Below are 25,710 nucleotides of genomic sequence, written 5' to 3'. Positions count from 1 at the left end.
CCCCTTGAGTAGCTCTTGCACTGCCACTCCCCAGGGTTCCCACTCCATGGTATGGAACCACCGTCAAGCTAAAGGTTGGGATTTTGTTTTGTTTTTTGCAGCCTTGGCACTAGGGGGATGGTAAAGGAGGGTTAGAGACAAGACTTTCAGCCTTGGATTTTAGCAGCATATCTGAAGTAAACAATGCAGTAAAACTTGACCTAGGAAAGAATGGGATTCTACTCTAGGTGATTGCTATGTGTGTGTACCTACAACAGGCAAGGTAAACAGATGCCTACAGTATCACCTATTGAGCATGTGTAAAGAGCAAAACAGAATGAAAAGGAGAAAGCAGATTAGTTTGCCTGACCAACTACCCTGGTATGTGGAAAAAGCATATAACGTTATGGAATTCATAAGTACAGTGGAGGCTGATGAAAGAAAAAGAAAATTACCCTAGGATGCATTTTGGAAGAACCTTTCAAGTGATTGCTAGAAGATTAATAATGCTTTTGTTTATTTATGCAAAACGTACCTGGCCTGGTTGTATCATTTTACACGTGCATAATGTTAGTTGTAAATTAAAAGTTTGCTGTAACTGTTGAACTGCTAATCTTTTTTGCTGTGTAGGAGAAACCCATTCATATTACAATGGTCCAAAACAGACTGCAGAAATAATCCAGTACTAGTCTGGATTACCTATCTTGGCTCAATGCTAGAGAATTCTGGGAACTGTAGTTTTGTGAGACATTTAACCTCCTCCTGTCAGAGAGCTCTGGTGTCATAATAAACTGCAGTTCTCAGAATCCTCTAGCACTGAGCCAGGAAGGTTAAAGTTGTTTCAAAACGGGATTATTTTTGCAGTGTGTTTTGGACCAGTGTTTCTGTTAAAGAAGCCAAGCCCAGGAATACATCTATTGCATTAACTGCCGTATACTTGTATTTTCAAAGATCAGTTGTAAAGATAGGCAAAATGAATGAGATGCTTGGCAAATACATGGATGCTCTGGACTCTCTAGTTTGGGGATGCTGAATTCTCTGCATTAATCTTAAATATTTCTATTATGCCACTTTAGAAAACTCTAAATAGTTAATTAATGAAGAAATTGGCAAACTGCATTTTTTAAAAATTAAAATGAAAAATATTAGTATAAATAACTTTGTAGAACCAATTAAAAAATTACCTTAAGTGGGGGGAGGGATAGAACTAGATTTCTAGTAACATAGTGTTTTGTGGCATTGACTTTAAATGCCTTGCTTTTTCATTGGTGACCTTAATATTCAGCGAAAGGAGTCTCAACAAGGTCTTTCCAGAAGATCTTATTGGACAGAAGATTTGGTCATAAAGAATTAACATTGCAATCAGAACCTTCTGAGAACTCTGATAAAGATGTACAGCAATTTTGAAAAAATTAAGGGGAATTTGATGGCCTGGCTGTGTTCAGAAAATGAATGCAGTATAATGTTATCTGATTACTCATGAAAGGACAATATGATTTTATATAACATGATTAGTTCACTAATTTTTGGGAGCACATACCTCTAAGTTTGTTCTAGGGCAGGGGTCGGCAACCTCCGGCCCACGGGCCAGATGTGGCCCGCGGAGGCCTGGCGACCGGCCCCTGGCTGCCGTTGCCGCGGCCGCCTGTCACGGCTTTTTGCCGCTCTGGGCGCCGCCATTTTGGGCGGCAAAATGGCGGTGCCCATAGCGGCCTTTGGGGCTATGGGCGCCGCCATTTTTTTGCCCAAAATGGCGGGGGAGGTCGCGCGAGACTTCGCTGCCATTTTGCCACCCAAAATGGCGGCGCCCAGAGCGGCGAAAAGCCGCGACGGGCGGCCGCGGTGGCAGTGGCGGTGGGCCTCTAGGAGGCCCGCTGCCGTCTCCGGGGCCCAACAGGAGGGCTCCGAGGGCGGCAGGAGGCCTCTGGGGGGCCCGCTGCCGTCGCTGGGGCCCAACAGGAGGGCTCCGAGGGCGGCAGGGGCCCTCTGGGGGGCCTGGTGCCATCACTGGAGCCCTCTAGGAGGGCTCCGAGGGTGGCAGGGGGCCTCTGGGAGCCCTGGTGCCGTCGCTGGGGCCCTCCAGGGGGCCCTCCAGCGCTGCCGGCGCTCCCCAGCTTTTTTGCCGGTCTCTGACGGGGCCTGGGGCCCCGTCAGGGGCCAGCAAAGATGGGGAGGCCTCGCCCCCGGAGAGTGGAAGCTCCGCCCATGGCATGCGGCCCCGCCCCTGGAGGGTGGAAGCTCCACCCCCGGCATGCGGCCCTGCCCCGGAGGGTGGAAGCTCCACCCCCGGCAGGTGGCCCCGCCCTGGAGGGTTGAAGCTCCACCCCTGGCTTCGGCTCCCCAGTTGCCTGAGGGACAGCAACCCGGCCCCCGGCTCAAAAAGGTTGCCTACCCCTGTTCCTAGGGCAAGGGGTCTTTCTGGGCTTATAGTAGTTCTGCTAGTTCTAGTTGGTGAAAGTAGTCCTTTTTGTATTACTTCAACTCAAGGTGTATTTTCTGAAAAGCTTGAACATAAGCATTCCAACTTTGTAACCCAATTTGTGGAATAATTGGAAGGCTGTAGCAATCAAACAGCCACATATTCCCAGAGTCTGTCGCTAAAGGGTTTGGATTTATTAAATGTAGATGAACTCAATTCTTATAAAATTAAAAGATATAGCCATGTTAGTCTGTAGAATCAGTATGTGGAGAGATTTTGTAGCAACTTTCTGATTAACTGAAAGAAATAAATTGGCAGCATGAGCTTTTGTAGACTTCATCCTACTTCCTCATCTTGTAGCACCTCAAAGGTGCTATAAGATCTCTCCATGTATCAATTCTTATAGAATCATAGAATTACAGAGTTGGAAGAGACCAATTTATAGAACTGGTTTGTTATAACAAGCCACAGAAGCTCTTTGGCTTATGGGTTCCTCCATTGGGTGATGGCCCTTCCAGGCTTTTCTTTCCATGTTAAGTTAATGGTAGCTTGTTGAGTTGACTGACCACAGATAAGCTAGCTTATCTTAAATATAGTTAGTTGAAACAAACCTCCTTTACCTTAAAGGAGGTAAGGTGTAAATGGCTAATGTTAATTTCATCATAGTTAAAATTAACCATATTTTAGTATTTGGATATACTATGATTGATCTAAAATGGAAGCAGTAGCTTCTAGTTATCTCATGGCCTTGCTGGGGGGCGGTAGGTGTAAACTCAAAAGTTAGTGGATGCTTGCTCTTGTATTGTTACCACTTGTTTTAGCATCATGTCTGCTGATACAAGCCCTCCACTCTGATACTTAAATTCAAGTCAGATTGGATTCCGCTGGCTTGCTATCAAACCCAATATCAACTACTCGAGATGTCCATCAAGCACCAGCATTGTTTAATATTTATGTTAATTCATTAATAATGGATTTAAGGGATAATGACAACTATATACCCCCTAAATTGGGACCCAGGAAAATATCAGTTCTCATGTATGCAGATGATATTATTTTACTGTCACAATCACAGCAAGGTTTAAGGAGATTATTAAAAGCTTTTAGTCATTTAGTAACTCAAGACAAGCTGAAAATTAATCACAAAAAGACAAAAATACTACTCTTCGCCAATAGGTATAAGAAACATATATGACGAATTGACAGGCAACCTATAGAATAAATGAAGTTCTTCAGATATTTAGGACTAAATTTTTCCTCAACTGGATCTTGGAGTTGTCATTTTGAAAATACAAAAGTAATTGCTATTAATGCAGCCAACTCTGTATTAAGATTTTACTGGAACAGAGGTGGTAAACAATTTCCTCCGGCCATCTAAATTTATGAGGCTAAAGTTATAGCTCAGATGCGTTATGGGGCTGAAATATGGGGGCCTAGGATAAAATCTAACTTGGAGACGGTCCAAAATAATTACCTACGAGTAATCTTAGGTCTGCCCAAAGCAACTGAGACCTCTATCCTTTGGTTGGAAGGGGGACTCCGTACTGTAAAGGATATAACTCAGGTTCAAGCCATTAAATACTGGCTGAAACTCACTAATGAAACAGTCCTTGTATAGATTGTTTTCAAAGAAAAGTTGAAATCTGAAAACAAAACACTTCTATCTTGGAATCAAGAAATTTTACAACTTCTTGATTCATATGGGCTCTCAAAGGACTTGCTGCGCTCTTTAAATTATGATAGAGCTGTAAAATATATGAAGTTCCATATTTTGAAACATGACTTTCAGCTATATTGTACCTCTGTTGGTCTATCAAAATGTGCCCCTTGGTATGCCAAACTCCCTTTCCAAAAAAATTACCCACAATATCTCAATAATATAGTTAATTTAAGAGATATGCCTTCACAGCCCTACATTGTCAGTCAGTGACCACAGCTGTGGTGCTAGGGCGTTATCAAAGGACCATCTGGGAAGAGAGAGTTTGCCCGTGTGGCTCCAACTCAGTTGACGATCTAAGTCATTACTTATTAGAGTGCCCATTTTATAAAGATATAAGAAAAGTTCTCTGAAGATGCCAGCCACATATGCTGGCGAAACGTCAGGAAGAAAATCTTCTAGAACATGGCCACTTAGCCTGAAAAACCCACAAAAAATATAAGAAATGCTTTATACAAAGACTTAGTCTCATATCTGATCACTCTTTTATTAGGGGATACCGAAACAAGCATTTCTGAAAAGGAAGCCTGTTTTGCCTTTAAAGCATCAATTATAAGGAGGAAGCTCTGTAAAGACGATGGCTGGGCTACAGGATAGTTTTGAAGCCCAATTATTTTTGAATATCCTCAGCTCTGCAAACCAATGTTATATAGCTTTAGTGTAGCTGGCCCCTTATGCCTTTTTAGATTCATCTAAGCCCTTGTATTGTTGTTTTTTAAAGACAATGTTTAACTCTGTAATGTAATTTTACAATGTATTTGTTTATATTTATGTTTTATATGAATTACTTTCTGTAATGGTGTACGCTATACAAAATAAACTTATTTACTACTACTAGCATCATGTCAGGATGCAACTGCTGTATACGAATTGATTGCTGAATGTAATGGTGTACGCTATACAAAATAAACTTATTTACTACTACTGAGTTCATTATTTTTAAAGGTAGTTGTACCCAGTCTTCCACAATGATTCTGGAATGCAGGCAAAATTATTTTCTGGGGGAAAAAAATCACCCACACAATCTAAGATGTAAAATAGAATGAAAATATATTCTCAAATACATGTAGTCTTGAGCATTATTATAAAGTTTTTTTCTAAAAGAGCTTTGTAGAGACATAAATTCATAAAAGAAATTGGGCAGATAGAGTTTGAATTTGGTAGAATAAAATCAGTCATTAATCTGTTGACTGGTCCATAGTTCAGTTTAAAACTATAATATTTAGCTTTGAAAATATTTTCATATGGAATGGGCTACAATGTGTTGAGGGCCAGAGGTTTTGCTAGTCTCACATCTGAGTAGGTTTGGACATAATTTGAAACCATAGGTTATTATAGTTTGAATAAGTCAGGGATTACTTCCTCTCAAATAGCAACTATAATATTCATTGCTGTTTAGGCAGCCGAACTAAGGCCAGTTCCGCACGGGCGTAAAGTGTCCCGGGGACGCACTAGGGTTAGGGAAAGTGCATACCTTACCTAACCCTAGTACGTCCCCAGGACGTACAAAATGGCAGCGCCCGTTCCACACGGGGGTTGCCATGACTATGTCACGACCGCGCCGCCTCCAAACGGGGCAGCATGGAAGTGACGTAGTGGGACTGTGCGAGGGCACCTGGGGCACCTTTTCCGCGTCTCCGGAAGGAGCTCTGTTTTGGAACTCCTTCCATGATTTGCGTCGCTGGCGCAGCCTCTACACAGCTGCGCCAGTGACGCAAATGAGAAAGGGGCCGAGCGGCCCCCTTCTCCGTATCCCTGCCGCCATTGGGTGTCCTTGGGGCATGAAGTCCCAAGGACACCCCTTTCCAGGCCTTTTGCTGCTTCCCTGCGGCCTGGAAAGCGGCAGATTGGGGCCTCAGAGGCTGTCGCTGTGGCAGCTGAGGCCCTGATCTGGCAGGGAAAGGGCCAGTCACAGGCCGCCCGAAACGGGCGGTCTGTAACGCGCCTTAGATATGATAATAGTTTATTTATTAGTCAAAATTGGAAATCATGATCACAATGGTTCCCAGTTCTGGTTTGCTGTAAAACTACAGCATGTAATGAGGGGACAAGGAGATGATAAATCTGAGATTTCTTCATGTGACATCAAACCATGGATGGATATAATTTCTAAACTGGTCATACTATAAGTTGTTTAATATAAACATTGTCCTCATGAAAGACAGTTAATTTGAAACAAAGTTTGGATGGTAGATAAGTTAAATTTTACTTTTCTATATGAAATTTTCAGTCTTTTTTAAGCATACTGTTCATTGGTGACAATATTATAAACTGGACTTTTGATATTCTAACTCAAGGATTCTCAAACTTTGGTCCTCCAAGTGTTTTGGACTTCAGCTCCCAGAAGCCCTATTAGCCACCTTGGTCAGCAGTGAGGAATTCTGGGAACTGAAGTCCAAAACATCTGGAGGACCAAAGTTTGGGAATCACTGTTTTAATTGCTGGGAGTTAACATTTAAAGTAATGAATGACTGAATGTGACTCCAAAAACCTACCTTTACAAACTGGCCTGACTGTAATGTTCCCCAAGACAGTGGAGATTGGAACTCAGGGAAATGATGTGAAGTTGAAGGCTTTCATGGCAGGCATCCATAGTTTTTTGTGTGGTTTTTGGGCTATGTGGTCATGTTCTAGAAGAGTTTCTTCTTGACGTTTCGCCAGCATCTGTGGCTGGCATCTTCAGAGAATGCTTGCCTGGACAAAGGTATATGTGTGTGTGTGTGTGTGAGAGAGAGAGAGAGCCTGGAAATGCAGGAATTATTTGCATGTGTATTGTTCTGTTGCTGATGGCAAGCCTCAGGCTGGGAGGCTAATGCAAAAGATGGTTAGTGTCTTGCATTAGCCTCCCAGCCTGAGGCTTGCCATTAGCAACAGAACAATACACATGCAAATCACTCCTGCATTCACAGGCTCACACAGTATGTATGTATGTATGTATGTGTATACACACACAGACACAGACACACACACACACACACACACCTTTTTCCAGGCAAGCATTCTCTGAAGATGCCAGCCACAGATGCTGGCAAAACATCAGGAAGAAACTCTTCTAGAACATGGCCACATAGCCCAAAAACCCCACAAAAAAACTCAGGGAAATGATGTCTCCAGCATGCTCAGGGTTGTTGGCTTCCTTGAGATAAGCAGTTTTGGTAGGTGTAGACCACAAGGAACTGTCCCACTATCTGTTTCCAAGGCACTCTGCAACTGGAAAGATACTGACGATATCATTGTCCAGTGCTTCAATCTCCAGCACCTCAGAAATGCTTTAATTGGGGTACTCTCAGGCTATGAAGTTAGGAGTGGGAGTCTTTGTAGTTACAGTGACAATGCAGGGTCTTGCCCTCTGTGTTGTATTCAGTGGTATCCTTCTCCCAAAGAAACAGACACTGTTGGCTGGCTGAGTTTCCCCATTCCTATCAGTCTCATTTTATCCACCCCAGATCTACTCTAGAGCAGGGCTTCTTAAGCAATTTGATGTGGGGGACTGGCAGGATTTTTCCCTTCAGTGTACCGAGCACAGTACCATATTTGGGCCAGTTGGCTACAAGTGTTTCTATCTTTCCTGGAAACTCTCCATGTCAGTTACCTTGTAGTCTGGTACCAATCTATTGACCTCCACTTGGAGTTGCACTGCTCTAGAAGGTTAGAGGGGGGATTCCCACAGCAGATATTGAGCATTGGAGATCTACCATGCAGAGGAAAAGAAATTCCTTTTGAGCAGGTCCACCTTCTCATCTAACATTGGCTGTAGCTCTATTTATTTGGTAATTTCAGTTAACAACAGTATACTTTTATTCTAATAGAGAGGGGAATTGTTTTAGCTGAAGTGAAGAATACAGTCGGCCCTTTGTGTACACAGAGGTTCCATTCTGGGACTATCCACGTATGCTCCAAGACCACAGATAGGAAGAGTTGACTGTGTATGCATTTTTATCTACCTTTTAAAATAAGTTTTAATATTTTGGTAAGGGTTTGCATAATCAAACAACTGTGCACAAGTAAGTAAACTATTCACAACAGTTGTAATTGTATACATAAGATCATTATAAATAAACTGATCTTGAGCAATGAATGTTATGGTACTAGAGAGCAAAAGAAGTTCCTTTATGTTTACCCATTCCTTTGTCTTACATCATGGTAGTACAGCTTAGCCTTAGTGTATGCAACATGATCTGAGTAGTTATACATGCATTTGGCTGTGTATATAATGAATTTTATGAAGAGCATGCAGATGCATGTTTTAAAAGTCTTCAAACTTGTTTTGAAACTACCTCTGAAATGAAAACTACTGAGTAGGTTCATTGTATGCTTGTTACACTACATGTATAAAGTCTACACCTTGCAACTGTACTCAGTTGCAGTTTTCTCTATAGCTCTTCGACACAGCATGTTTCACTCTTGACCCTATTTCTAGGAGATGTACGAGTAAGAAGTCGGGCAGGATTTGAAACAGAGAGAAGAGGTTCTCATCCATACATTGATTTCCGTATTTTTCACTGTAAGTATTTAAATAATAGCAGAACACTAATGAAGGATTCAATTTATATCGAGCTGCTGGGATTCAAGTAACTGACAGCTAATTGAAAATGGAAATTAATATTTTCCTTGCAAATAAAAAAAAATCTGCTTGAGAAATTACGAAAATACACAACATGCAGAATAATGGTTTATTTTCCTCAACCTATGATACTGACACAAAACTAAATTTTTGTTTTAATACATGAATGAAGGGTTCAGAATTTTCAGTGTGCTATACACTTGAATTAATAAGAAACTGGTCTGATTACAGATTAATCTTATTTAGAAATACCTGTATGTAACATTATCCCAACAGGACCCATGCATCACTAATTTCCTTCTGGTATATTAACTGAAGGAATAAAGTCCATGATAAGTAATTCATCTCATAAGCTATGTTATTGAGTGTTTGATCTCCTTGCTGTATCCTGAATCTAAACAGAATGGGTATTATGTTGTGGTAATTCATTCTAGAGAGCGTGGTTGAATAATTGAAAAGTCTAGCCATAAAGCCCTTTATGGCAAAGCCTTCAGTTTTTACCTATTTTTACTTAGCAGCCTTATTCTCAGAAACTACTGCTATTCAGGAGATTCTCTGAAGTTTAGCTAGACCATTCCCTCCCCTCCCTAAAATCAAGTATGATATCATAAATCTGAAAAGAAAATTACTTCAGTGTTGTCAATGGATTCCTCACATGTGGAGGTTATCAGTTCTAGCAGTTTTGTTTGAAGGACATTTTTTTCTTTCTGTCTTTCTGCCAAGAAGGGAAAAGTATTATGGCAATGAAGGAATGATCTTAGCTTCTTTAGGCAACTGCTGAATTTTGTTTATATGATTGAAGTACTCTGTGGATGTGGCATAATGTTTTCATAATAAAATCAACATGATTCTTCGGAAGGACAAGCTAGACTGACGATCTGTGAGCAGTAACAAAAAATAAGAAAAAACTGGGGAAAACATTTCATATATTCCTCTGTAAGACATCCAAATTCAGCATCTTGGTTCCAGTGATTTTCTTTTGCTTTACCCATGTTCCACAAATACTTTTAAGTGCTTAGATTAGTCTAAAGTAGTCAAAAGAAGCTACATTATGTTTGTAAGGGGTTCCCCCCCACCCCCAGGGAGTACTGTTTTTTAAAAACTTGCTTTAAAAAGACTGCATAAACCATGACAAGATATCCATAAAGGCTTTTTGGGGGAACCTTTATTTGCTGATGCTAATAATCAACTGGGATGGTTCATTTGAAGAGAATTATTTAAATATTCTGCCATTCAATCTCAGTTTGAATGTCCTAATCTGTAGATGCATCAAGATGGTTGCTCATTGCTTGGTTATATTTTGACTTAACAAGTTGAATTATGGACAACAATTTTGTTACTGCCCATACTTCCTTTTTTGCCTTTATATGTGCCAAAATTAAACTAGAAGTACACTAACCCAAATTTTGTTTTTTATTCCACCCGGGAAATTAGGAGCTAGCCTTGGAATAAACCAGCCTTTTAAATGATAGATTGAGGTTGATTTAAGATCTTGGCTTGTTCTAAAGCTTCTCTGATTCAAATGAAACATCAAGACTTCTTGCTTTAATTGGGGTTGGTACAAAGGGGCACAGTACTGGCTATGAAGATGATTGGACTGCTACCTCGGTCACACCATTGCTCACACCAGGGTTGGTCTGGTTGGCTAGGAGGACCCAATGTGTGAAGAGGGCTAGTATTTTGCAGGCTGTTGTCCATGCTTTTCAATGACCCTTTTTTCTACTGTATATAACCCTCATTTAGTAGAGCTGAACCAAGGATGCCTTGGAATCATAGACTGGAATTCATGCATATTATGTCATTTTATTTTGTTCTGGTCTGGTTAGCCCCAGTGTGGAAGCAGTGCTAAACTGGCATTACAACAAACATAGGTGAAAAGGGGAAGAAGGGAACATGTAAATCTACATTATGCTTCTGATCTCCTAAGCAGGGATTAAAGATTTAAAAGCAGAGCTTCACTTCACTTTCCCATCCAGAATAATATTTTTATCAGTCTCTCATGTTGGCAGTGAACAGAAACTACTTTGAAGAGGGTGCTTCATTCATTAACAATGATAAAAAGACCCCTGCTGAATCAGACATTGTAGTCCAAAAATTGATTTTGAGCATTTAGTCCATGAATCTAATTTGAAAAGCCTCTACTTTCTTTGCCTCCAGCAACACAGGCCTTAGATGATAAGGTATTGATTGAAAGTAAAGGAGCTAGGTTAGGTATTTTATCACTTTTAATACCTTTATTCTGACTTATTGAGTGATTATGAGAAACAGTCAGGATCAGGCACAGCTTTCCAAAATTGTCATTTAATTGAGTTTAACAGAGGACTACTCCCCCCCTCCAAATGTGACCCACAACCTGGTCAATGTTAGTTTCATTTAAAAGTAAGGCAGTGTATGAGTATCTATATGGAATGCCAATATTTCCCTTCTAAAATGAATGATAAGCAAGATTTTAGTTTTGTGAGGTATTTAGTTCAAAAGTGCAAGAGTTTTTTCATGCATCCCTGTAAAATAATGGTGTCATTTCTGTGGCCTTGAGGACAACCAGTTTGAGAAAAGGTTGAAGAAATGTCATATTTAAGTCTGTGGCCCAACTACTTGCCTACTGTAAACAGCAGTGCAACCTTTCTCTGGGGTTTTCTTTCACACTTTGTTGCTTACTCCCTGTGCAAAGCAAGACAAGCAAATGGAAGTGAGCAGCTGAGGTAGGCAAAGGGTAAACACTAGTAGAGCCAGTTTTTCTGTCCACATACTTTGGAGTGGGTAGGAATTGAAAAACACTGGTCTGCTGCAGTGCATAAGGGTATAGCTTCTATTCACACCAGAAATCAGCAGTTTAGAAAGCCACTGGGCAAAAGCTTTTCAGAGACTGAGTGACTGAAGTACATCATAGGGGTTATGTGAACTAAGTGGAAAGCGCTGCACTGCCAATGACTTATCCTTAGTCCTTTTAGATGCAGATTTTGCTAGCCCATTTGTTCACAGGAAGCTTAACTAGGAGTGAGGTATGTGTAGCTCTCCAGTCCAGTATTGTACAGTCTAATATTGGATAGCTGTCCAGTAACTTCTGGAGGGTCACATTCTCCACTCCTAATCTCTGCCAAAAAGGAATGTTTCTCTATGGTTTTAGAGAAAGGGATTTGTAAGCCCTTTTTAGAGATGGGAATTTAACCTGGGCTTTTCTGCATTCAAAGCTGGCGATCTCCACTACATTCTGTCTCTTTTTGGTACTGACAGTTACAGAACACAGTATCTACGGAACATTAATAAGCAGAAGGTAAATTTGTCAATGTTCTGTCTTGAATATTACCGTAAGACACTTCCATGACACAAATTGAAATGTTAGAAGAACTTTACCTCTAGCTGCTCTTGGGATGGACAGGATTTCATCTGTATTTCATTATGATGAACAAATGTAAAATTCTCACATTTTATTTCAGTGGAAGGGTAATTCTTGGTATCAGCCTTGTTAGGAGAGTGACTAAAATGGTGAAGTATCTGGAAACCATGCCCTATGAGGAACGACTTAGGGAGGTGGGGATGTTCAGCCTGGAGAAGAGAAGGTTAAAAGAGGTGATATGATAGCCCTGTTTAAATATTGAGGAGGGAGCAAGCTTGTTTTCTGCTGCTCCAGAGACTAGGACCCAGAACAATGAATGCAAGCTCCAGGAAAAGAGATTCCACCTCAACATTAGGAGGAACTTCCTGACAGTAAGGACTGTTCGGCAGTGGAACACACTCCCTCGGAGTGTGGTGGAGTCTCCCTCCTTGGAGGTCTTTAAACAGAGGCTGGATGGCCATCTGTCGAGGATGCTTTGATTTGGATTTCCTGCATGGCAGGGGGTTGGATTGGATCGCCCTTGCGGTCTCTTCCAACTCTATTATTCTATGATTCTGTGATTTATTTATTTAGAATATTTATACCCCACCCTTCAGCCAAAAAGGCTTGCAGAGTGGCTTACAAACTATTAGTTTGACAGTTCCCTCCCTCAGGCTTACAGTCTAAATAAGAGAGGATACACAAGAAAAAGGGGAAGGCTGTGGAGGACAGGGTTAAGTCCAGAAGATGTTGGCTGCTCTTCTCTCTCTCGTAGACCAGGACAGTGGTAGTTGTGATAGAGGGAGGGCCTTCTCTCAGTTGCTGGGTTCAGGCATGATGGAGCTGTACCTGCCTGTTCATATCTTCCTAAGAGGTCACAGCAGTAGCAGTTGGGTTGGAGGGAGGGCCTTTTATCATCAGCTGCAATCAAGGAATGATGGTGCTGTGCCTGCCTGCCTGCGGTTCCCTCCTCAGAGGACAGAGCAATGGCAGTTGTATGGAAAGATGGCCTTTCATCGGTTGCTGGGCCGATTCACGAGGAAGCTGTGCCTGCCTGTTCTTTTCTCTGTCTGAAACCATAGCAGTGGCAGTTGGGATGGAGGGAGGGCCTTTCATCAGAGGCTTGTAAGATGGGATACAGCACTAAAACCACTGGTTAGACTTTGTCAAAGGGAAAAAATGAGATGTTCAGGCTATCAGTTTCTTACATAAACTTTCAGCTTGAGTGCAACCTCTGGTGGTTTACTTTCAGTATGCTTTTAGGGCCTGTTGGATATGGGGAAATAAAAATCAGAACTGCAGTGACATGTATGATAGCCCTGTATCACTAGTGACCTTATAAATAATAACATATATGCTACTTTTGTGATATACTTCACAAACCATTTTTTAAAAGGATTTGGAAGTTTAATATTGTTTGGAAGGTAGAAGCAAATTCACCCTGTAATTAACTGGTCAGAACAAGTTGTGGTTCCTCTTATTTCTCCAGTTTCTTCCTTTAAATCAGTCTGTTACAACATCGAAGAACATGTGCATGTATTTACACACCTACTCCACTCCCACTCTTGCATGATTCAGTCACTCCTTGATAACCCATGACAGCTTAGATTGTAGGAATCTTGGCAGCAGAAGAGAGCTTAATGCCCCCACCATTCTTAGATGAAGTTTCGTAATTTATCTGTGAAATTCACAAGGAGCAAATCCCCAGTGTATAGCTATTTCTTTCACACATATATACTTAAAATTGGACTGAAACCTGTGCTTTACATTTCTACTTTGGTTTTCTTTAAGAAGCAGTTGAAAGGAGAAATAGCTATTTCCATGTTCTGTACTTCATATTCAGTTGTTTGCTCAGAAATTCAGAAAGCCTATAAGCCAGTTGACTAAAGATCAACAAAGCAAGATATTACTAACCTCTGAAGTCCATACTCTGTTCGTCTAAGTCACTGATTCCCAAACTCAGATCCTCCAGATATCCCAGAATTCTTGATAGTTGGCCAAGCTGGGTGGGGCTTCTGAGTGTTGAAGTACAAAACACCTGGAGAACCAATGTTTGGAAACCTCTGGTCTAAGTAGATTAAATGTTACAGCATGGAACCTCTATACTTTAAAGTGTGGCTCTTCTTATGTATGCCTGCTAAAGGAGCTCTTCTCTATGTCCCTCCAGTGGGAGAAATATAGTGTGAGGTTATAGGAGAGGGATGTCTGTGTTGTGGCACCCAAGATACGGAGTTTGGATTGCCTTCCTTGGGAAGCCTTACTGGTAATTATGCTGGCTTTATTCCAGGGTGAAGTTAAAACATGGCTATTTAGCAAAGCCTTTGAGGTCTAACATTTTACCTCAGATCTGTACAGGTATAGTGGGCCCTCCACAGTTGCTAGGGTTAGGGGCACAGGACCCTTGTGAAGGTGGGAAAACTGTAAATAAAAATTAATTTACCAAGTAAATAACTAAATAAAAAATAACTACTTTTTTACTTGAGAGAACACCTCCCTAGGAATCTCTAGGTCCTCCAGTGTAACTCTATGGTCAACATTCACCTGAATCCACCAGAAATTGACTACAGGATCATGGTGGAGGATTTACAAATGGCTAAAAAATTGTTTTCCTAGGAATCTGTAGGTCTTCCATCATGACTTTATGGTCAACTTCTTGCAGAGTCATACTGGAAGGCCTAAAGATTTATTTTTTTTGAGAGAGAACATACTAATCAAATAAATCTGCAAAAATCAAAGGCACAGATGTGGAGGGCTGACTGTATATGGTTTTAAGCATTTTTAATTTGTTTGAATTCTTAAATTGTTTAATATGTTTATAGACTTGAATGATTTCTTACCATTTTATATCTTTGAACTGTTTTTCGGCTTTATCTGTGTACCACTCTGAGATCTTGTGATATATAATGGGATATAAGTATTCTAATAATAAATATAGACTCATAGAATTATAGAGTTGTAAGAGACCTCAAGGGGCACCCAATCCAGTCTCCTGTCATACACAATCAAATTGGTATCCACATGTGAATGTTTAGGCAGATTTAAGCCAACCTGGATGGCAGTGTTCTAAATTAAATCTAGAGGGAGAGAGGAAGAAGGCAAACCTGCCAGTAAACTATTGCAATAATCCAGACAGATGGGAAATCTCAGCAGTCATGGGTGTTCAAAAGATGAAAATTACTGCTGTCATTCTGATGAAGGGGCACAGGAACAGACAGTCATCCAACAGGACTCTGAGGTTCCTGGCAGCTGGAACAGGAGCCACTGGGCAACTCTAAACACAGTGGAGGGAATAAAAGAGGGGCTTCTGGATGGTCAGGCTGAAATACAAAGATCTCCGTTTTTTTTCATATGCAGCTTAAAATAGTGAGTGGTCATCTACCAAGAAACAATCAATTAACAGTCCATCACAGACTTCCACACAGGGGTATCAATTAATTTAAAACTCTGGAAAAAAAGGAAAAAAAGGTGTCATTTGGATGCATCTCAAACTAATTAATGCAGCAGTCCTTTGCTATTGGAACACAAGCCACTCTTTTCTGTGGCTTTTTAAAGAGTTTGTTCTAGAATAAAAGAATGAGAATGTTTCAAGTCTTAGATTCCGAAAACAAAACTGCCTTTTCTTTCTGGTCAGGATCATGTCATCTATAAGTAAAGGTGATAAATTTAGTCCTAGGAAAATTTCAAAATAGTCTCTTAAACAGAAAGTTGAGGAAAGGATGAGAGATTACAGTCTGAAGACAACATACTGTATCTTACTGGCTCTGAATAGCTTTAGCAGGTCAATAACACATTGTCAGGAACATGCTTGAGGTTTGCAAACCACTGTATGAATAGCTAAATGTAAAAGGGGGTTCATACGTAAGTACAGTGAGGCCTTGCCTTATGCGGTGGATCCATTCCGGACCCCCCCCCCACGTAAGGCAAATCCCACATAAGCTCAAGCCCTATTCATTATAATGGAGCTTGTGCGTGCGGCGGTGCAGTATGCGTGCATGCCATTCATTTAATGACGACGCGACTTTTCGTAAACTTGAAGCTGCATATGGTGCGCCTGCATATGGAGCAGGTGCACTGTATGACGAGATTAGAATTCTGCAGTAAAATTCTTCATTTTTTGGTGAAGAATGAAAACACAGACTGCATATAGTTTTTCACACATGAAAAGGTGTACTTATTTGAGAAGCTCTGATAACTGATTTCATTTTCAGCATTTCTACCCAATCTTTCTCTAAAATATGCTGAAGGCTGCAGCCACAACATTTAACAGATTCAGTAGCCAAAATTAGAGAGCCAGTGTAGTTTAGTGGTTTGAGTGTTGGACTATGACTCTGGAGGCAAGGGTTTGAATCTTTACATGGCCATGGAAAACCACTGGGTCACTTCAGGCAATTCACATTCTCTCAGTCTCAGAAGAAGGGAAAGGCAACCCCCACCCCCTTTGAACAAATCTTGCCAAGAAAACACTGTGATAGATTCACTTTAGGTTTTCCATAAGTTGGAAATTATTTTATGGCACACAGGAACAACTAGCCAAAATGAACAGTTCACAATGTGGAAATCAAAAAAACAAAACTGATAGGTAAAACAGAATAAATATCTAGTAAAGAAATCTAGTTGGATTATCATGTTTTCAGTTGCTTTATGTTGGTAATTGTTCCATGTGAGGCTTTAATACTGAGATATTGATATCTTGGCCCTTGGTTTTAAAGTCAATTTTGATGCTAATTGGGTTTTGCAATTAAATGCTGATCATGTAATGAACAATTGCCTGGCAACTGTAGTATGCGGTGTTTCCAAAATTATAATCTTAAAAACTTTTAGAATTGTTCTGATGATTTTAACATTTAAGAATTGAAGGAAGGTGTGATCCTGGCATCTGTTTACAGAAGGGTGAGAAATTGTTTTCATTGGTTCCTCTTCTTGCAAATCCTCACATTTGCTGAATATTTCCTCCAAAGGCCTGGGAGACCTTTCAAAATAGCATGGGGGTTGATGAGGTGGAAATTGGGGTGAAGGAAAATTCACAAACATTTCCTCCCTCCCCTTCTTTTAGTGAAAGGCTGCTGAAAGTTACTTCAGGAGCTAAATTTAAATACTCATCATTACTTTGAGTTATCATATTTTATTTCAGAACTGGTTAGCAGTTTGATACTATACAAAACTGTAAGCTTCAATTCAGAGAGGGGAACATAAAAATCATACTAAAAAATCCATGAAGGGTCAGACCAAGGCCTACCTAGCTCAGCATTCTCTTTCTACAGTATACACCGGATACCTATGGGAAATCTATGAACAGGAACTTGGTGGCACTCCACATCAGGGGTGAGAATAATGAAACCTCCAGATGTTGCGCTGTGAGACCCCAGCAGCCCAAGTGAGCATAGCCAGTGGTGATAAGTTACGGGAGTTGTAGTCCAGTGAGATCTGGAAGGGCAAATGATTCCACCTCGACTCTAGTTGATGATGACCAGTTCCCAGCAGCCTCAGACAGCAAGGCCAATTGTAAGAAATGATGCACATTGTAATTATGCAAAATCTGGAGTGTGACAGCATCCTCACTTCTACCGTAAACATTTTCCTCCTGGATCTTGTTTGTAATGTTTTTAATAGAAGGATTGTGCACCTTAAGGCTCTTTATTTCCCCCTCAGCAAATTCTGAAATTGAAGTTTCTGTGTCTGCAAGAAATATTCGAAGGTTACTGAGTTTCCAGCGGTACTTGAGATCTTCCCGTTTCTTCCGTGGTATTACTCTTCCAAATTCTTCAAACTTTTTAGATGATGATTACAACGGACAAGCTAAGGTTTGTTTATTATATTACATTATAATTTTGCCCTGAACAAAAACAGTACTGTCATGATAAATGTGCAAGTAACTTAAGTGTTCCCCACAAAATGGTAGTATGAATATACTTAAAACATCTGAATGTGACATTTATCTCCTGTATATGCTGATGACAAGATTGCTGCAGTTGTCAGTAAGGATGCTGGTGGTATCTTTGAGCGGTCAAGAACTTTTGTCATTGTGAAGGCAAGATGAATCTGTCTTATTTTATGAACAACAGGTGATGTCAAGTTGTCAAAAAAAATCTTCAGAGATATCTTGAAGTATTGTGAAATATAACATTGGTTCGCTAATTAAGCCAAATAATGTTTGAAATATCCTGACGCTGAGCACCAGAAGAGGCAGTGGCGCATGTGCCCCATTGTTTTCATGGGACTTGAGCATACACAGTATTTCCTTTATGTACCGGGGGGGGGGGGGGAGTCGGGAACGGATCCCCTGCATAAGGGAGGGGCCCACCGTACTTGCAACTTTGTTATATAAATCTATTTAAAATTTTTATTCATTTTCAAGAATTAAAAATGTTTATTTTAAAATTCTCAGCCTAGAATTAAACTGTCTTGTAATTTTTAAAAGTGGACAGCTTTAAAAAAATGAATTACTTCTGAATTTCTGTATGATCTGTGGGAAACCAGGTTTACCATGAATAAGTAATATGCTGCTGCATGCTGCTTGATCATTCACACTTCAAGTGGGAGTGACTTAACAAATTGCAGATTTTTTTTTGTTGCACAAACCCATGTACAGCTGCCACTCTTCCCCTCTGCCCCCCAAACTAGAAAAGAAACCCACAGTTTATTTCAGACTTGTTTCTGGATTTGTTCTCATGTCATGTGACTGTAAGTAGCTTGATTTTTTTTGTCTCCCCAGATATGGATTGTCACAGCATGAGGCTGTGTTCATTCTTTGCCTAAAGATAAATAAAGGCTTTAACACAGGGTTATATGCTTCTACATAGAGCTGCAGAAATTTTTTTACTAGAGTTGCATAACAACAACTCTTCTGTATGAAGTACTCTATTATTCCATGCAAGCGAAACTTGGTTTTATTTTATCTGTTAATTTTTATCTCTCCTTTTCTCTAAGATATGGCATTCAGGATGCCACATGCAGAACAACAATCAGACAAAAACGTACGACTAAAACATAAGAAAAGGCTAAAACACAATTAGAAGTGGTGTCAGGGGAAGAACCTGTTTAAATAAAAATGTCTTTTTACTTGTAGAAAGACAGCAGAAAGGGATGATGCTAGTCTCTTTTAATGGAGAGTTGTAGAATGTGGCCACTAAAAATGCCCTCTCTTAGATGCTTATCAAAAGTGCTTCAAAGGTGGCGGGATCTACAAAAATCTGAATATTTGGTCTCACAAGGGATGATATATAGCCTCTTTGGAAGTCATATGCAGTAGTTTGCATTGTGCTTGGAGACAGACCTTTGAGCAGTGAAGTGTGGTAATGGGCGCCAGTCAGCAATCTGTTTTAAGACTGTGGACCAGTGAATTTCCAAATGGTTTTCAAAAGCAGCCCCTCATAGATTACACTGCAATCTGGGTTGTATAGGGTGGGTGCCTGAGGAACAAATATGGATTGAAAAAAGATAATTACATCTCTGTAACATCCTTTCTAGTATCATGTTTATTATTATTAACCTTTATTTATGAAGCGCTGTAAATTTACACAGCGCTGTACATACAATCTTTTTAGTTAGACGGTTCCCTGCCCTCGGGCTTACAGTCTAAAAAGACATGACACAGAAGGAGAAGGGAGTGGTGGAGGGAAAGGGTAAGAGGTCCAGCGGTTCCTCTCTACCTCCAAGGCCTGGACCAAGGCAGATGGACTGGAGACCCACGGAAGAAAGGATCTTGAGTAAAAGCAAATACGATTAATAAATGGACATATATTTGAACTCACACTTTCCCCTCTTTTCTTTCAGTGTATGCTAGAGAAAGTTGGAACCTGGAATTTTGATATCTTCCTTTTTGACAGGCTAACAAATGGTAAGATCACAGTTTTGTTTTTTTAAACTGATCTTTAAATCAGTTGTTATCTGTGGACACAGTCCCCTGTTCCTACTTTGCTTTGAAGTAGCAGTTTTCCTGAAGCTGTGAATGAGTGATACATGCAACCTTTGACTGCATTGCTTATGACTTCTGCAAACATTCTTCTTCTAATGATTAAGTAGGGTTCATTAGTTAGGTACAGATAACCCATTCGAACTTGTTGTCTCTAAGTATCTTAACTTTCTTCTTTTCTGCATGAAAAATAATTACAAAGTTCTTAAATGGAATCTAGTAATTTGATTGCTGTTTGTCTAATGTAGGGTGCATCTACACTGTAGAAATAATGCTGTTTAACATTCCTTTATCTGCCATGGCTCCATCCTACAGAATCCTGAGATTTGTAGTTTTGTGAGGTACCAGCATGCTTTGGCAGTCATATGGCTAAAGACCTTGTAAAATGACAAATCCTAGGATTACATTGGATGGAGCTGCAGCACTTTAAGTGTGTCACACTGCACTATTTCTACAATGTAGACAAACTCAGAGACTTATATTTGTAGTATAGTGTAGTGAACAACTCTTTTTGTTTGTAAAAAGAAAGTCATATAATTTTAGCAATTTAAAACAGCCAGTGTATTCAAGTACTTTAAATTTGTATGATAGCATATAGAAAAGTAAAAAAAACCCTAAGTTGGCTATTACCTTTTGGGACCATTAAATTGTAAAACTGGTGTGAGTTTTCATGTTCTTCAAAACTCTTCAAGAAAGGAATATTTTTACTTAGAGCATGGTTACTATGATTCTGTTTTAAACATATTGCTAAGTGTTTAATTATTTTAAAACATTTTCATCACACCAAAATAATTGTTGATTGGTTTTATAGAAAGTTATTGCTTATACTGCCTAGAGATTGAGGTTTTTGGGAAAGAGGAGAGGGCTATGGAAAAAGTAGAGTGGTGGTCCATTCCACTAAGGCTGACTTCAGTATGGATAACAAATAAACTAAAAGGTTAGACAGAAGGGATGAATGGGACTGCATATAATCATAGAATCATAGAGTTGGAAGAGACCACAAGGACCATCTAGTCCAACCCCCTGCCATGCAGGAAATTTCAATCAAAGCATCCCCGACAGATGGCCATCCAGCCTCTGTTTAAAGACCTCTAAGGAAGGAGACTCCACCACACTCTGAGGGAGTGTGTTCCACTGTCGAACAGCCCTTACTGTCAGGAACTTCTTCCTAATGTTGAGGTGGAATCTCTTTTCCTGGAGCTTGCATCCGTTGCTCTGGGTCCTAATATCTGGAGATGAGCTGTAGACATGATGTTGCAAGTTTGTATTTAAAGATTTGTTAACTTATCTAGTCAGTGCAAACAGAGTTCATTTATTTTCTGAAGAATGCGTCTGCAACCTTACAGTATTCATATGAGAGAATATTTGATTTTTCCAAAGAAAGTGAGGGATGGGTAGATAAACATTAAATAAAGAAGCTGGAACAGTCACATAAGCAAACAAGCAGTAATGATAGATAGTAGTTAGAAAGACCAACATTTGTCTTCAAATGTAAAAGAAGAAATGCAGAATTATATCTTACAGTTGTACAGTATATTTACTGTGGATAGCTATGGAACTGATTTTCTAGTTTAGCTAGTAGTGGAGTTGCAGCATCTCTATAAATGTCCGGGAATTAGTGCAAGCTGCCACTGTATACTGCTTTTCCTTTCTCAGATTATGGTGTTTGGAGAAAGAGCAGATGTTTTACTAAAATTTAGCAAGAGGATAGAAGCAAGCTAAGAGAATGCTTGAATGACTATGATGGGATTGTCCTGTGTTGGCCAAGCTGGTCTCATCTCTCTTGTACTCCTTCTGACTATAACAGATGGTGCTTGAATATTATTATATAAAAAGTCTACTTCTAATGCTGTGGATATTACTAGGCTTTGCTTGTTTTTTGTAACCTGTGCAATAGAGGCTATTTCTGCCTGTCTGTAACTATTGAAAAAGAAATTGTTTTGTTGTTTTCTGTAATACTGTTTTAAAATATTTTATTAACAATTATACATACCCAAGAGAACTTTTGTTACTATATTTTCAATGAACAAAATAAAATTTGATAAATTTAGAAGCTTATTAATAGTCAAAATTTGCCCCTTTGGCTCACTGGATGAGGCTGAGTCAAGCAAAAGAGTGCCAAACTACTGTGCTTGCTGTAGCCATAAGCTAACACTCTCATACCTGCTCCCTATTTGGCTCACAAAAGTGAATGTTTATTTCACCTTCTGACTATGTCCATAGTTTACAAATGATCTGACACTGCATCTTTTGAAAATCTAAATGGGATGTGCAAAGTGCAGTCATGGGGCTGACTTCAGCCCCAGGGCTGCTTTTGTGCCCCTCTTCCATTTCACTGGCAAAAGAAGATGAATAAATTGCCTATATCTGAATTAAGCCCTACTTAATTATGAAACAAACCAATTTTTCAAAACCAGAAATGGACTTCTGGCCAAATCCAATTTTGATTTGGCTTTTTTGGTAGTGCCACTGGAAGGTCCCAGGGCAGAAAAGTGGCCCCTGAACTTCCTAGAATTGGCCGCTTCTTCCATCTAGATCTATAATATTTTTGGGTATTGAGCCTCTATCTTAAGCCTTGGCTGTATGTGTTACAGTGACAGTTACATTAATAGGGAGTATTCTATCAAAGCTTTGAAATTGTGGGAAAAGAGTACTGTGTTCTAGCTTTCGGTGAATTAATTGTTTTACATTTATCAATATCTATACAGTACCTTTTTGTATGTAATAATTGCAGGTAGTTTCATATTGCCAAGATACAATAGAAAAAGCACTTTTCCTGAAGGTTTGGAATATGTCATTTAAAAGTAATGATGAATTAATTGTTTTGTTAAATTAGATTAACCAAGATATTTTTAAAATGATAGAACTAGCAAAACTAGAATCTGAGTGGGGCTAGGTCCAAAATAGAGAGGCCCAAATTCACGGGCCAAGTAAGGCAGCTTCTGGCCACTTTGGGGGCATGGCATTTACATGACCCACAGCCACAAAGCAGCCAAAAGCTGCTCTGAGGCTGCGCTAAATGGGGAAAAGCCAGCCCCAAAGGAAGTGGATTTTATCCGTTCCTGCTGGTGGCCACTTGGGACTGAGGCGTTGGCCTGCTTTGGGAGGGAGTTGCTGAAGTTGTGGCCTGATTATGGCTGGAGTGGCCTCTGGCCACTCATGGGCTGTGTGCTTTAGCCCATAAAGTTTAAAATTAAATTTTTTTAAAAAAAGATTCTGACCAAAAATTAGCTTTGAATACCAGGGTTAAGTGGTATTCATAGTATTTCTTTTATCCAGGATTATTTTAGGGAAATGGGGCAGGAAAAAAGGAATGAATTTGTTACTGCTGTTGTGATATCATTGGGAATTGGAAATCCCTGATCACCCATAAACCTAATATTTTAAATCTCCCTTCTGTTTATATCTGGTATAAGCTTCTCCCCAGCTGGATAGGTGGAAAAGTATGTGCCGGCTCAGAAGATTGCTGAAATCAGAGAGCATTTTCCTGAGGGAGGTGCAGCACAGACAGGTCCTTAGAATCACCATCATAATAATTGATGCTGTACGTTGATTAAGTTGTCAGTTTAGGAGTTGTCTGATAACAAGCTTTCTGTGGCTTGTTTAGAAATAAAATGTGTGAAAAGAAATATTGTGGCCATACATTATTTCCATATATTCATATAAATGATAAGGACTAATTGTAAGATAGCTAATGGTGTACTTGTCATAGCTTATTTTAATTTTCCTATTCATTATCATATATTTTTAAAGTCCGTAATTGATACATGTTATGTTCTAGTATAGAAATGGTAGCAATATGAAATTATTATGTTACAAAGGAATTGATAAAATGTCAAATGATGTCAAATATTTGAGTTCATTTTGTTGTACTACATGAGTTGGTAGTGCAGATATCATTTAGGGATTATGGTCTAGATATGAAAAGCAGGAAAGATGGATATGAAAGAACCAGATTATCCTATGGGTAAAAGTGAGAGTGATAATTCCTCCACAGCCTCCAGGAATGGATTCTGTGGCTCTGGAGGAAAGGTAAAGTGATGTGGTCTATAAGGACATGCTACTTCACATGTCTAGCCAAAGAATATATAGCTGCCTTTTTTACTTAGCAAAAGTAGGAAGTCAGATTTCTTTTCTTGCAGCCTCATGGTGTGGAACTGTGTGTGCTATATGAAGGACTGAACTTCAAATCAGTATAGTAGAAGTCATTAATCAATTCAGCCACTATGCATTTGGATTAATTGGTTTTTAATATGTAGTTTTTAATCTTATACTGTTTAATCTTGTTTTAAGGGCAGCATTATATATATATGGATGTTAACTTGTTGTACGCCGCTTTGATTGCCTGGCAAAAAGCGGGATAAAAATTTAAAAAAATATTATTTATTATTTTTTAATGCTTCCTACTAAAGAGCTTTCTGTATTTTGTTTCCATTTTGCTTTTAGGAAACAGTCTAGTCACCTTAACCTTCCACTTGTTTAATCTTCATGGACTTATAGAGCACTTCCAACTAGATACAATGAAGCTCCGCAGATTTTTAGGTAAAAAGCTTTCATAAGTTCATTTCAAACACTTCTGGTAAATGAGTTTTGCAATACAAGATTTCAGTAAAAGCTTTCCCAGATATTTAAAATATTGTTCACATGAACAAACAGTCCCTGTGCAGAGGATGAAAGGAACACCCAGACAGTGGACCCATCACCACTTTCAGTTATTTTCTTTTACAAAATGTTGAAAAGAAAATTATAGAACAGAAGCCCTAGAAAATTTGGGAAGGAAGTGGGCATGAAATTGTAGGTATTACTTTACAGGAACAAATATATATTTTAGTGGCTGCAGACCTATTTGCTAGATTTTCGATGCTTTTTGCTTGATCTTGGTACAAGTGAGTGCTCATTCTCAAAAAGATTTATTGAGACATAAACTAAAAACATCTTAAAGGTCACAAAATTCTATTTAGGAGTGGGTGAGAAGAGAGCTTATTGCTTATTACTGATGCTAGCTAGTAGTGTGACCACCTTCTCTCACACCCATGTTTCATGCAGCTCTCCCAGCTGTAATAGAAATACTAATTAAATGGAATCTTGCATTTTTTAGTTATAGATTTGCCTAAAGGCATTTTGTATTTTGGAATTTTCTTGACATAGAATAGCTCTTTGGGTTGGGGGTGAGGAAATCATTTATGCGAACATATGAAGCCAAATGAATTAAGTAACTCTTTATGGTTTAAAGCAAATAATGAAAACCTAACTATAATCAATTACCTTGTTTATAAATCTGCATTTCATATATCATCATTGTCAATGTGTATCTGCTATAGGTTACAGTAATACATCATATGACTAGAGATATTTTTATGTATTGGTGTTCAAAATAAAGAACAGAAATTATTATTTGCCTTGCGGTTCAGTCCTCTCTGTGTGATGTTCTAAGTCAAGAAACCTTCTTGTTATAAGGAAGAGGGCCTAATCAGTAGGCTACATTTTGCCTCTGATAATGTTTCTTTTGGAGAGAAGCTGCAAGGTCTAGAATTTTTTTTTGGTAGCACTAGTGAAGATCAGACATCGCTTGATCTTGGTAGATTTATTTAGGTTACATTTCAGTTACCTTTCTTGATCCAGCTGTTGTACCATAGTCTTAAGTTTTTTAACATTTTTGAGATAGCTTCAGGGTTTAAAATCATAATATGCAAATCTCTTTCCTGATTTATTATTAATCCTGTTCTCCACAAGCATATGTAAGTTTTTAAGAGTACAGTTGGCCCTTCTTATACATGGATTTTTTATACACGGATTCAAGCAT

At 39.4% G+C, this 25,710-nt stretch overlaps 1 protein-coding gene across 2 annotated transcripts in view; it reads left to right on the top strand.

The window, feature by feature from the left end:
* The window catches only part of PDE7A (phosphodiesterase 7A), a 61,844-nt gene that overhangs the window by 23,698 nt on the left and 12,436 nt on the right, over positions 1-25,710 (top strand). The window contains exons 3-6 of one of the 2 annotated variants that reach the window (XM_089517379.1): positions 8,536-8,619; positions 17,645-17,796; positions 19,769-19,832; positions 24,354-24,449. In XM_089517379.1, the coding sequence (XP_089373505.1) occupies positions 8,536-8,619; positions 17,645-17,796; positions 19,769-19,832; positions 24,354-24,449 (396 nt within the window). The remainder of the gene's footprint in view (positions 1-8,535; positions 8,620-17,644; positions 17,797-19,768; positions 19,833-24,353; positions 24,450-25,710) is intronic. The other variant, XM_089517380.1, reaches the window with a different exon arrangement.

Source organism: Sceloporus occidentalis, unplaced genomic scaffold, assembly GCF_023333645.1.
Source record: "Sceloporus occidentalis isolate IW3139 unplaced genomic scaffold, rSceOcc1.0.p SCAF_3, whole genome shotgun sequence".
NCBI lineage: Eukaryota > Metazoa > Chordata > Lepidosauria > Squamata > Phrynosomatidae > Sceloporus > Sceloporus occidentalis.
This window is presented reverse-complemented; position numbering and strand designations above follow the sequence as displayed.